The following is a 12,573-nucleotide window of genomic DNA, read 5'->3' as shown; positions in this document are numbered from 1 at the left end:
CTTTTTGTGTTTTCTTCTTCAGGAAATATACTTTCATTGCAAATTCCATGGCCTACATACTTGCTCTAGAGCGATCCAATTATTCACTTAGTAACCACAGAAGTCAAGGATGTTTTAAAAAATAAAAACAAGATTGCTTAGTTTGGTCAAACTAAATAGTTTCACATATTATTGCTCCTTCTGGGCCCTTTGAAATATAATTTACCTTTATGAATGCAGTATCTGTGCCATGATTAGATGTTCCGATTAATCAGCTGTGAAAATAATCAGTATCCTGACTTTTTATGAGAGATTGGATTCGTGTTTCAGAAATGCTTGTAGTCCCTAGCAATATAAAAACTCAATAATAGTTGTCTCATATTACTGAGATGAATATTTTATGAAATCTTATTTCATATTTAAAAAGATAGCAAGTGATTTCCACAATGGGCTCTGCATGCCATCCTTAAAAGACAGATGACTACAAACCACTCTTTCTGAACTGCAGGAATTATTTTTCTTTTTAAAACTGAAGTTAGGACAATTTATGGCATTGAAGGTATGTAGTGGTTCAGTTATAAAAGTATTAGACCCTATACATTTCTAATGGTTATCTTTTTTCGATGAAAGTTGGAAAACAGGAATACATTTCCTTTCCTTTACAATAGAAATATATTTCCTCATCCAGGGGACTGTAAACTGTCTTGCAAAGGAATTAAGTTGAACATCTGTTCAACCCTGGTGAAAGTGAGACAACCCACTTGACTTCAGTGGAGTTGCCCTCTTAAGAAAGTTGCATTATATGTTACATGAATCAACAGTTCATATATTGATTCATTAATACTGAAATTTCAAACACTTAACAGAATCATACTTCCTTTTTATAATTTTATCCCATATATTTTCTGGTTAAAAAAAGCTTTGTATTAAACATTTCTTACACTTTCCTAATTTTTTGTAGCTGATTTAGTTTTCGAGCAAAAGAAAAAACGTGTAGGTCTTGTTTTTGTTCTCATCCTCATACAAAGTGGCACAATCTGGGAGCCAAATCATTCCAGTAGCTCTACTGATTTCAGATACATTTTAAATTCCTAAATTCTAGACTGTGACTTCCAGCACTACCCCAGGAGTAGCCCTGGAAGACATTTTGATTCATACTTGGCCCTCTGAGGTACAATTCTTCCTCTAGTTTCTCCTTATTCTAGTGGGTGGTCTACCCAGCAGTAGAGTGGTAAATAATGTAGCTGAAGTCGGCCTACCTTAAGCCGAGCTTGGTGCCGTCTTCACAGTGTGAGATTGGCAGGAGCAATGTTCCTGTTGGTTTCTCTTGCTCCTTGCAACTATGGGGAGTACTGGTGCTGACGGGAGAGGTCCTCAGTGTTCAATTTAGCAAGTCTTAACAAGCCCCACTAAATCAACTGTCAGAAGACATCCAGTGTGTAAGTATAGACATGGCCCAAGCTCTGTAGTGCTCTGTAGGTCTCCAATGCCAGCTAGCAGGACAAATCAACAGAAGAATCAGGTAAACGTCCTGTTACTTTGTACACTGTCAATCTTGACCAAGGAAATCCATTTTAAATGGTTGCCTTCTTAGGGAGACACATTTCACAAGATACATGAAAATAAAGTATTTTACTTATGTAAAGATGGGCAATAGTTAAATTTTAAATCTAACTGTTCCCCCATCAAAATTTATGAAATTGAATAGTCCAATCTGTACCATTACATTGACTGCCTTGTAAATGGAGAACGATAATGTCAATTTAGGCTAGAATAAAGGGTATGTATTTTAAGATACCACTCAGTAAATAATTCTAAAACTATACTACCATGCTCCTATGCTCTTTGACTCCTCTGCTCTTCACAATTTACCATTTCCTCACATTTTTTATGGAGCTTTCAAGGGTTTTTCTTAATTATGTCAACCCATCTTTTCTTTTTACTTCTTTGCAACCACCATTCACTTTCCCGTCAAACTTCTATCCATCATTTTTTCCAGGTATCCATTGTCTGGTGCAAGTTCAAATGTGCAAATTTTTCCCCAAAGCAAACACAAGAATATTTAACATTTATAATAGAACAGATAGTATTCTTCACAGTGTATCAGCACAGTGATCTTAGTAAAAAATCTGCGTTATCCACATTGTGTTTTGAAGTAGGGATATAAAATCCCAGTTAATCAGTTAACCAGTTAAATGTTTTGTTTATTAGTTAACAGCTTAAATGGTCCCAGGCAGGGAGAGGGTGCTGAAGTGGACTGGAGCACCCCTTACCGCAAGTGGGTGCTGCTCCAGCTGGACTGGAGTGCCGTTGTCCGCCATATGCTGCTCTGAACAGGCTGGGCTCCCCACTGATGAGGGCTGCTATGGCCAGGCTGGAACACCCCTGCCTGTGGAGCACAGCTCCTGCTGGGCCAGGCCCGCTACGGCTAGGGCTACTCCAACTGGGTTGAAACATTCCTCCCTCCTACAGCAGGTCCCTCCGGTGTGGAGCAGCACCCTGCCTGCATCAGGATGGGAGGAGGCTGCCCCAGCTCCGCCAGTTAACTGGTTAATCAATTAACCAATCACATCCCTACTTTGAAGGATAATGTTATATTTCTTATAAGCGAAAACTGCAGTATCTCATACAGAATAGAGTTGTAAACGTAAAGTTTCTAGAACTGTTTGATGTCATGCCCTCACCGCACTTAAGTGATGAAACCCTTTGTCCAGCTTGACAGAAAAGGGAAGTGCCAAAGGTAGCTTGGCCACCAGACTAGAAGAGAAGGGACTGTTTTCACCTTTAATCATAGCATTCTAGAACTGGAAGAAATCTCAAGAGGTCACTGAGTCCAGTTCCCTGCCATCTAAATCATCCCTGAGAGATGTCTATCCAGTCTGCTCTTAAATATCTCCGGTGGTGGAGATTCCATAACCTCCCTAGGCAATTTATTCCAGTATTTAACCACCCTGACAGTTAGGACGTTTTTCCTAATATCCAGTCTAAACATACCTTGCTGCAATTTAAGCCCATTGCTTCTTGTCCTATCCTCAGAAGCCAAGGAGAACAATTGTTCTCCCTCTTCCTTGCAACACCGTTTTAGATGCTTGAAAACTGCTACCATGTTCCCCTTCAGTCTTCTCTTTTCTAAACTAAACAAGCCTATTTCTTTCAGTCTTCTCTCATGTTTTCTAGACCATTCATCATTTTTGTTGCTCTTCTCTGCATCTTCTCCAATTTCTCCACATCTTCCTTGAAATGTCATGCCCAGAACTGGACACAATACTCCAACTGGGGCCTAATCAGCACAGAGTAGAGTGGAAGAATGACTTCTCATGTCTTGCTCACAGCACTCCTGTTAATGTATCCTGGAATCACGTTCACTTTTTTTTCAACAGTGTCACATTGTTGACTCATGTTCAAATTGTGTTCCTCTATGACCCCTAGATCTCGATCTGCAGTACTCCTTCCTCGACAACCACTTCCCATTCTGTATGTGTAAAACTGATTGTTCCTTCCTAAGTGGAGCAATTTGCACTTGTTTTTATTAAACTTCATCCTGTTTAGCTCAAACCATTTCTCTAGTTTCTCCAGATCATTTTGAATTTTGACCCTATCCTCCAAAGGACTTGCAACCCCTTCCAACTTGGTATCATCTGCAAACTTAATAAGCGTACTATCTATGCCATCATTTAAATCATTGATGAAGATATTGAACAGAACCAGTCCCAAAACAGACCTCTGTGGAATTCCACCCTTCAAGCATGACTGTAAACAGTTTCTAACTTATCTCTCAGAATGGTTATTCAGCCAGTTATGCACTCACCTTTTAGTAGCCCTATCTGGGTTGTATTTCCCTAGTTTATTGATAAGAAGGTCATGTGAGACTGGGTCAAATGCCTTACCAAAGTCTAGGGAAACTATGTCCACTTCTTCTACCTTATCCCCAAGGCTTGATATCCTATCAAAGAAAACAATCAAATTGGTTTGACATAATTTGTTCTTTACAAATCCATGTTGGGTGCTATCTATCATGTTATTATTTTCCAGATGTTTGCAGATGGATTCGGTAATTACTTGCTCCATTATCTTACCTGGCACAGAAGTTAAATTTACTGGTCTGTAGTTTCCTCGATTTTTCTTATTTCCCTTTTTATAGATAGGCACTATATTTTCCCTTTTCCAATCTTCTGGAATCTCTCCTGACTTTCATGATTTTTCAGACATGATGGCTAAAGGCTCAGATACCTCCTCAGTTCCTTGAGTAGTCTAGGATGCATTTCATCAGGCCCTGATGACTTGCAGACATCTAACTTTTCTAAGTAATTTTTAACTTTTTCTTTTTTTATTTTATCTTCTAAACCTATCCCATTTCTACTAAGGTTTCTTTCTCCCCAGAATAGTATTTTGCTTCATGGAAAAGTCATCTGAAGTTAGTTGGTGGGAGGAATTACCCCCTCCATCACAGGTAACAGGAAGAGCTGGGTAATTATACCTCTAGGGCCGGGACAACAAAATCTGTCTTTTGTCCAGCTGTACCATAGAAAATACAGGAGGCACTGGCTGTGGTTTTAGGAAGGCCACAACTTCATCCTTAAATATCTGGGACTAACTGGTAAATAAAAGGTTACAGAACAAGTTATTTTGTGATCATTCCCATACATTCATGGATCTGTCTGCCTTTCCAATTCAGATCCCAGTCAATCTTCTGCTGTAAATGTTTCTCCACTCCTTTAAAGAATGACACCTTTAAATCACTTGCTACTCCATTTTATCTGAACACCATACCCATTCCTTGGGAGGTACCTACACTAGATATCCACCACAAGCAGGTGCCAACATGTAGCATGGCTGAATTGCTGAGTGAAAGGTTTGTGATTACAGCTCTGGGCTTGGAGTCCTAGGTCATTTTTTTAACCACTGAAGCATACCTCTTTTTTTATTCTATTGGGCTATCATTTCTATGCCTGCTGCCTTAGGAAAGTTATCTTTCATACACATATGATTTACAATAATAGACCAACACAATCCTTGTACCAGTCTGCCAGTGTTTTGCCCATTAACATAGTTCTTTCTGAATGTTCTTCACTGTCATGAAAACAAAACTCACTCAGAAGTTGATGGGAATGCTGCCACACAACTAATAGTTAAGTTGTAGAACTCCTTCCCTTTATGCACTTTCCTCATTTCCAGATATTGTTCTTTCCATTATTTCCTTTCCCTCTTTCTGGTCCAAATGAAAGCAGAAAATCAAATGCATTTCAACCCCTGATCTTATTAATGTATCATGGGCAGAAAATGTTATTCCCTTTGATACTTTAGCTTGGAATTTTAGAATCTCAGCATAAAATAAGTTCTGAGCTGCTAGATTAATGCTATGTTTTTTCCAGATCTGACTACACTTCCAGTCAACTGCATAGTTATGCTTTGCTGAAAGAGAAAGGACGGGATATGCTAATCAATACTGCAAAATGCATAAGCACACAGTCAAACCTTCTTAAGATTTTAGGAAGGACAAAGCAATGGATAACAAGACCACGCTCAGCCTGTGTATATTTAACACAAAATCAGCATCCTTTGGATCTTTGACAGTCATTATCACTGAAATCTTTACACTTTCCGATTTAGTCTTTTACAAAAAATGTTCTCTTCTTCTGTTTTTAGCACAAGAAGAATGGGCCACAACCCGTTCCAGCCTAAAGGCACCACCTCCAAGGTCAGCCCGAGGGGGTTACAGGGAACACCCCTATGGTAGATATTGAAGGTCCTCCTCATCTGTGACCTCAACTCAAAGACAATTAATAGCCTGTGGTCTCCACATAAACAGCAACAAGACAAGTAATAGTCCATTTCTTTTCTATCCTAGGGATTACTGCTCATGATTACCCTGTGTACTACTTGTATTTCCTATAACATTGGAGTGACATTGGCATTAGTATTATTTTATAACACGGACTTAAAAAAAACTTTGGCAAGCATTGTCTATAAACCATTTGAAGGATGGTGTTCTCTTGGTTTGTTATTCATTGTTGTGTGTAATTTTAAAAAAGAAAGCATGATGCTGTTACAGATCTTGAGTCTCTCTACATACTAGCTAAGGCTGAGTTTTTGTTTAGGGTTGCTAGAAGACTGTAATATGTTTTCTTTCTTTTGAACCAGACAGTAATCAAGATGTAGATAAGATGTTTTAACCTGTCTTTTTTAATATATGTTAGTTAGATTAAAATGTTTGATATTAAGTTTGTAAATTTAATTTTAAATGCTGTTTTAATGGGGTTGAAAACAAGCAGCTACTGTATGTATGTAGCTAACTGAATTTGTTCAGTGTTTTAACCTGTATTTGTTAAAAAAATCACATAAAGTTCCATGTGTAAGCTTCTCTAAATAGGAAACCATAATTTTGTCAAATATGTTTACCATAATTTGTCAATAAAGCTGAAACCTTTTGTAACAAACTAAATTTGGAATTACTTGTTTTCTAGCTTTAAATGCCTGCTTTATTTCTTTTTCAAGAGATGCCTAAAATGTTTTATATATAAAAATTACAAAAATGAACCCAAGCTTGTTTTAAGAATTTTGTGTAAGACTTTAAAAGTTGTATTAATAACTTATGGTTGTTAAATAATTTAAAAGTTAACAAACTAAACTGTTACATGAATCATGGTTAGTAAACACTAATGTATAACATGTTAATGGAAAAAATTGCTTTAGAACAATAAATGGATTTTAAACTATCCTCTAAGCTTGATCTTGCTAAACACAAACTCTGATTGACTTGTTTGTATTAGCATGTCTCTCGTGAGAATGTAATGGAGTTTAAAGAGGTAAGATTACCACTTACCACTGTTAGACTGTCTAAATGCTAGTTCTTCAACCTTTGAGTTTCCCCGCACATTTAAATATCCCATTCAACATGTAAGCATTGCATAGATTCACATACTTGTTTTCACTCAGAGGAGTGCGTTGACTGCATTTGCATAGTATATAACAATTTGTCTTGACAAACAAATCATCAGTGTCACTGCCCAGTTATTGCTATTCAACTTCAAAAACTTTATTTGTAATTTTCAGTGCTAAATATCACCGCCCTTGAAGGCAGTTTAGAGGGCTGATATTTCTTTTGAGACTATCAGACTTGATGGCTGATGATTATTAAGGAAATATGTCGCAGGACTCAAAGGATGACTAAACGTTAAACAGGTAACACTAATAGTAACTCTGTAATTTTGAGTATGCAACAGTAATGTTAAATATTCTCAGTTATTAAGTTACTGATAGTTAAAAAAGTAAACCTACCAAACCATAACAAATAGGTATATAGGCTCTTAAAACAACTAATTAACATTAACTAGTGGCAACAAAATTATTTTACAATATATAACCCTCAAGGTAATAAACAGAACTAAAATTAACAATAATAGTAATGCAACTCTTGCTAACAACAAATATATAACCTAAATTTTGATGAAAAAAAACCTGAAGACTTGATGCTAGGGATGGCAAAACTGTTAATCTTTTCAATACAGTTTTTTTGTTTACGGTGGCTTTTTGTCAATGTGATTGGTTTACTTTTTTGATGAGAACAAAGACAGGCCTATTGCTGTTCAGTTTGTGAACAAAATCTCTTGCAGCCGGAGTTGCATGCTAAGTTTTTTGACTGGTTCGTGAGCATATGTTCTGTCGTTTGAATCTAAAATGTTAAAATGGATTCAGTAGGTTACCTGTTGATTATACTGAGTTTGTTCTGTCTCACTATTTCAGGGACTCACAGGCAATGAACAGCTAAGCAACAGATGTACTGAGAAGTGTTCAGGTAAGCTGTGCCATGCCTGATTGTTTTTAATTGAGTCTTTTTTACTCAGTGGAAATAATTGTAAATGTTTCTTCTGCATTTCTTTTTATTAATATTTTAAAGTAGAGGCTTAACAAAAATAATTCTTTCCAACTAGATTCACTTAAATAAAAGGCTGGTGATGATATAATTTCAAGGAAGGAATTTGTTGTTGTTTTGTGTGATACTTTCCTGTATGATGAGAGAATTATTTGATTGCTAAAAAAATGAATAGCAGCATATGGGATCTCTGCAAAGGGCGTTTCCATAACCTAGTGTTTTTAAAATAAACATGATACACTTTCTGATTTATTCCCTTAAGGACAGGAGCTCGTCTTTATGAAAAACAATGTGTACATTTTGGAAGTAAACAAGTCATCTGATCTACTCTGCCTTGTGAAAACACGGTACTGGCTTACAAATTGTTTTTCAAAATATTCACTTAACTTCTATGATAAAATAGAAAGTGTGCGGAAAGATATAAAGTTTTTTTCTGTTAGTTCTTTTACTTAGGAAGTATTCAAGTGTACTTTATAACAGCTGATATTAGTAAATAGCATTCAAGTTTTGAAATAGCATTCATCAACTTCCTGGTTATGATTGGTTTTCTCTGTATTTCTATGCAGTATGTTTTTAAAAGGCAAATACATATTTTGAATACAATAGAGTTAAATGGGCTTCAGATTTCTTTTTAGTGTTTACACTTAACAATAAATATCTCTGTGTTGGAGACATCAGATAAATTCTGCATCAGATCTTATTTTGTCAAACTATTTGCTACTTTTAACCCCACAAAACACAAACTACAAAAAATAAGGTGCCCATCAACGGCTTTCAACATAATATGTATATTGGTGATGAACTATTGTCTAACTGTTTCACAGTTTGGATTAAATCTGGGTCACTGAAATCCACATTAATTGTCCTATTGGTTTCAATGCATTAATTGCATTTAATTTTTATGCAAGTAAATCAATCAAGATTTGGCCTTTTTTACTAGATTACACTTCACAGGATATTTTCTATAATAAGAAATAAAGTGTTTCAGTCTTATGCACACTTATTAACCCGAGAAGTGGTCATTAAGGTTAATTGCATCCATTTTAAAGCCCTTTTATCATGTCAGAGTGGTGTAACACAAAGGGCATGCCCACACATAAACATTGTAGTCCCTTAATTATCTTTTATAGCAATACAACCCTTTAGTGTGAGGGAGATATATTGATATAAAGGTTCTTATACTAGTTTGCTTATTCTCCTACCAGAAGGAGAGTAGGCTATACTGGTATGAGGCATCTTTATACTGATACAACTGCATGAATACTGTAGGTTGTACCACATAACAATTATGGCAAAGAAATCAAATTCCTCATCAAAATATGTATTCATAAACTGTGTATAAAGATCAGGCCTCAATGTAACTGATATACATGCCCAAATAGTGCAAACTAAATTTCTCAGCAATAGATCAGATCCTTATGTGAGGCAAATTGGAATAGCCCTTTTGAATATGTGGCCTAATACATACAATATCATAGTAGCACAGTTTCATCTAATATTACTGTCTCAGAGCCCAATTTTGCAACCATTACTCATACTGAGTAACAGAGTTGCAAAATAAAATCCATAGGATATTGCTTTTTTGCATAATATTCTATTTGATTAAAAAAAACTATGTTACTTGGAAGGAAATAGAATAAGTCAGTAGGTACAAATATTTATGCAAATAGTTTGTTTATTTCTTTGAAGGAAAATATGAAAAAGTACCATGAGATCACAGGTATACATACCTTTCTTATTCATTATAATCACACAGACTATTTCTTCTAACATTCCCAATGTGTTTTACAGCCAGCAAATTTTATCTTCTTAATAAGGAATCAATCCTGTAACTAATTTATGAACTGTTACATGGGGCTATGTTCAGTCTAATTGTCATCCATCTTTAAAGCTTATGTGACAAGCTACTCTGCATTCCATATTAAAAATCCAGTGTGCATTAAGGTCAGTCATGATTTTACAGCTCTGAAATCAACAGCCATCATCCAAAAATATGTAGATGGTTTGCTGTTCAATTTTATTGACTGCAAAGTGCTAGTCAGCAAAAAAGCAAGTTTTAGAGAGCAGGATTCAAACCTTAATTAATTTTCTTCATAAAACCAAGGTAGTTTTGTTCACCAAAACAAAGCATAGTTAATACTCAGAGAAGCAAGAACAGAGATTCCATTACAATCATTAGAAGTCTATTTGTCAAATTTGACTTCTTGTTCAAAATTATTTCATTGTTGAAATAAATTAGTGCATTTTTATTCTGACTAGTTACATGAAAAATTCCATGTCACTCTAGACTTTTATTTTACAAAATTATGCAAAAGTATTCCTCCATCTATATGATATAAATCTGAACATTGTTTTTTATGATTTTCTCTTTTAACATAGAGCTCTTGGGTTTTTTCCCCCAAAATGCTCTTCTTTCATGATCTGCAGTAGCTAGAACTTGTTCTGGTTATATATCTTTGTTGTATTGATTAGGAACTCTTTGGGTAGGGTAAATATAAGCAAGTATTAATTGCTTTGAACAGAGTCAGTGGGATTGATGCAAAGCTGTGATTACCAGTTATACAAGACTACAGTGGGAGCAGATTCACTCCTACAGGTTCAATTTGCACTCTTTTGTGCCTACAGAAATGGCTGATCTTGAGGGATGAATGATTCCAATGGTGGGAGGCAGCTTTAAAAATCAGTCCAGAGCACTATATGATCAGTCCTACTTCCTGGGATGAATCAGAATATCTTCTGGCCTGCGAAGGCAGGACTTACCACTTTGAGAGCTGCACCATTGTGTTCAGGTTCCTGATAAAGTAAAGGTTGCAGGAAAGTTGCATACCCGTGCCCTCCTCTTAGAGGAATTTCTGTCACCAGGCATTCAGGCTCCTGAGTTTTGCGCCATTGAAGTTAGAGATAAGTTTGATCATGTCCCCAGAGAAGCAACAATGTTAACATGGAAAATCAGAAAAGCTTATGTAATGGTATCCTTTCCATCAGGGCTCAAATTGCATCATTATAGTCTGAAATAGAATGAGAAATTTTTACATCTTCATAGTAATACATTCAGAAACTCAGGCAATATGGTATCTCGGACCTGAACCTTCAAGAAGCTTAGTGCCCTCTGCTAGTTTCTGGAGGGCATCTGGGTGTTTTTTATTTCAGTATATCCATAATGCTGTCACTTACATTATCAGACATTTCTCATTGTTTGTGTCCTATTCCTTCTATAATACAGGAACAATTCGCCCTATGCACTTGAATATGAACTAGTACAGCAGTACCGAAACTAGCAAAAAATGAGGGCAATTTTTTTCATTTGCATAAGCGGGGAGCCGCCATTTTTAAAACCCCGCTGGTTCGAACCCCATGCAGCGCGGCTACACGGGGCTCGAACTAGGTAGTTCAGACTAGGCTTCCTATTCTGAACTACCTAGTTCGAGCCCCGTGTAGCCGCGCTGCATGGGGTTCGAACCAGCGGGGTTTTAAAAATGGCGGCTCCCCGCTTATGCAAATGAAGCCCGGGAAATTCAAATCCCGGGCTTCATTTGCAAGTGCGGTATGCCTACATTACCCTCCTAGTTTGAACTAGGAGGGTAGTGTAGACATACCCTGAGTGACTTGCATAAAGGGGAACTCCTTATACAAGTCCTCCTACAAATATTGCCCAACCCCTTTACCTTATCTTTTTAATACAAATACTGCCCTCACCTAAAGCAATACAGTGAATGTTCTGGCAATGGAACAAGTTTGTATCTGTAGTTGATGGTGGTAGAAGTTGGGGGTCAACACTGCTCATTGATACCGCATGTGAGACAAAGCACTGAGCATCTAAAGTAGAGTTCGGCAAGTGAAATTGCTACTGTACAAAATTTCCTATATGCAGAGGGGACATGTCAGAGTCATGGTGGTTGTTGCAGCCTTGAAACTGCAGTATCTACTACAATGTGACTTTGCAACAGGGGGCAAAAGTTTCTTTCCCTTTCCAAAGCCTTTTCAGCAACACAAAGGCAAGTCAGAACAGCACGTGGGCTGAGGATCTTGGAATTAATATAACAATTTAGTTACCATAATTGAAGAACACTAGTACATTTTATGGGTCTATCCAGTTTAGAAGATTTGATATTTGTTCATAAGTACATTGAATTACTTTCAGAATTATAATCCAAATAAAGTTAAGGTTAAGAACAATGAAAGAAGTGTTTTGTTTTATTCAGTGGAAAAAATGAATTTGGCCCATGTGAGAGAAGTTTGCTTTCAAGATCAATCAATTATATATAATAATGGAATTGGTTGGTGGGGGTTGCATGTTGTCTTGCTAGTAGTATTCAAAAGGCTTGGAAGAGTTGAATAATACTACCGCAAAGTTATCAAATAATGGCAGGGTAAGAGACTGAAATTTAGAGGTAAAAGCATGAGAGAAAATATTTTGTTGAGATCTAAAAAGTGAATATAAATCAATAAGGCACAGAGTTTCTGGAGGTATTTCCATCTTTTATGCAGGTCACTAATTTTTAGTAGTACCTTTTTCATTATATCAAAACATAAATGTGAACTTTCTTGGTGCATAAATATTTGGTTTTGGGAGTAAGCATTTTGTTAATTTGTTTTAGTGCCTCGTGCCAGAGAAACTAGCTATACCTATTACAAAAATTAGAAACACATATATTACATATGCCATAAAACCTGTCATAAAAACAAAGATCCACGTTACCAAAACTGTTACCAGCAGCATT

General features: G+C 36.4%; 1 protein-coding gene across 2 annotated transcripts in view; it reads left to right on the top strand.

Moving 5' to 3' along the window:
- Positions 1-8,191, top strand: part of KHDRBS2 (KH RNA binding domain containing, signal transduction associated 2) — a 602,985-nt gene extending 594,794 nt beyond the window's left edge. Inside the window, exons 9-11 of one of the 2 annotated variants that reach the window (XR_012902558.1) lie at positions 5,626-5,799; positions 7,723-7,774; positions 8,115-8,191. Coding sequence is in view for 1 of the 2 variants with exons in the window: in XM_014575134.3 (XP_014430620.1) it covers positions 5,626-5,723 (98 nt within the window). In the remaining variant the exon portion in view is untranslated. Of the gene's footprint in view, positions 1-5,625; positions 6,707-7,722; positions 7,775-8,114 lie in introns of those variants that run through there. The other variant, XM_014575134.3, reaches the window with a different exon arrangement.
- Positions 8,192-12,573: the final 4,382 nt, after the last annotated feature.

The sequence above is a fragment of the Pelodiscus sinensis genome, chromosome 3, assembly GCF_049634645.1.
Source record: "Pelodiscus sinensis isolate JC-2024 chromosome 3, ASM4963464v1, whole genome shotgun sequence".
Lineage (NCBI taxonomy): Eukaryota > Metazoa > Chordata > Testudines > Trionychidae > Pelodiscus > Pelodiscus sinensis.
This window is presented reverse-complemented; position numbering and strand designations above follow the sequence as displayed.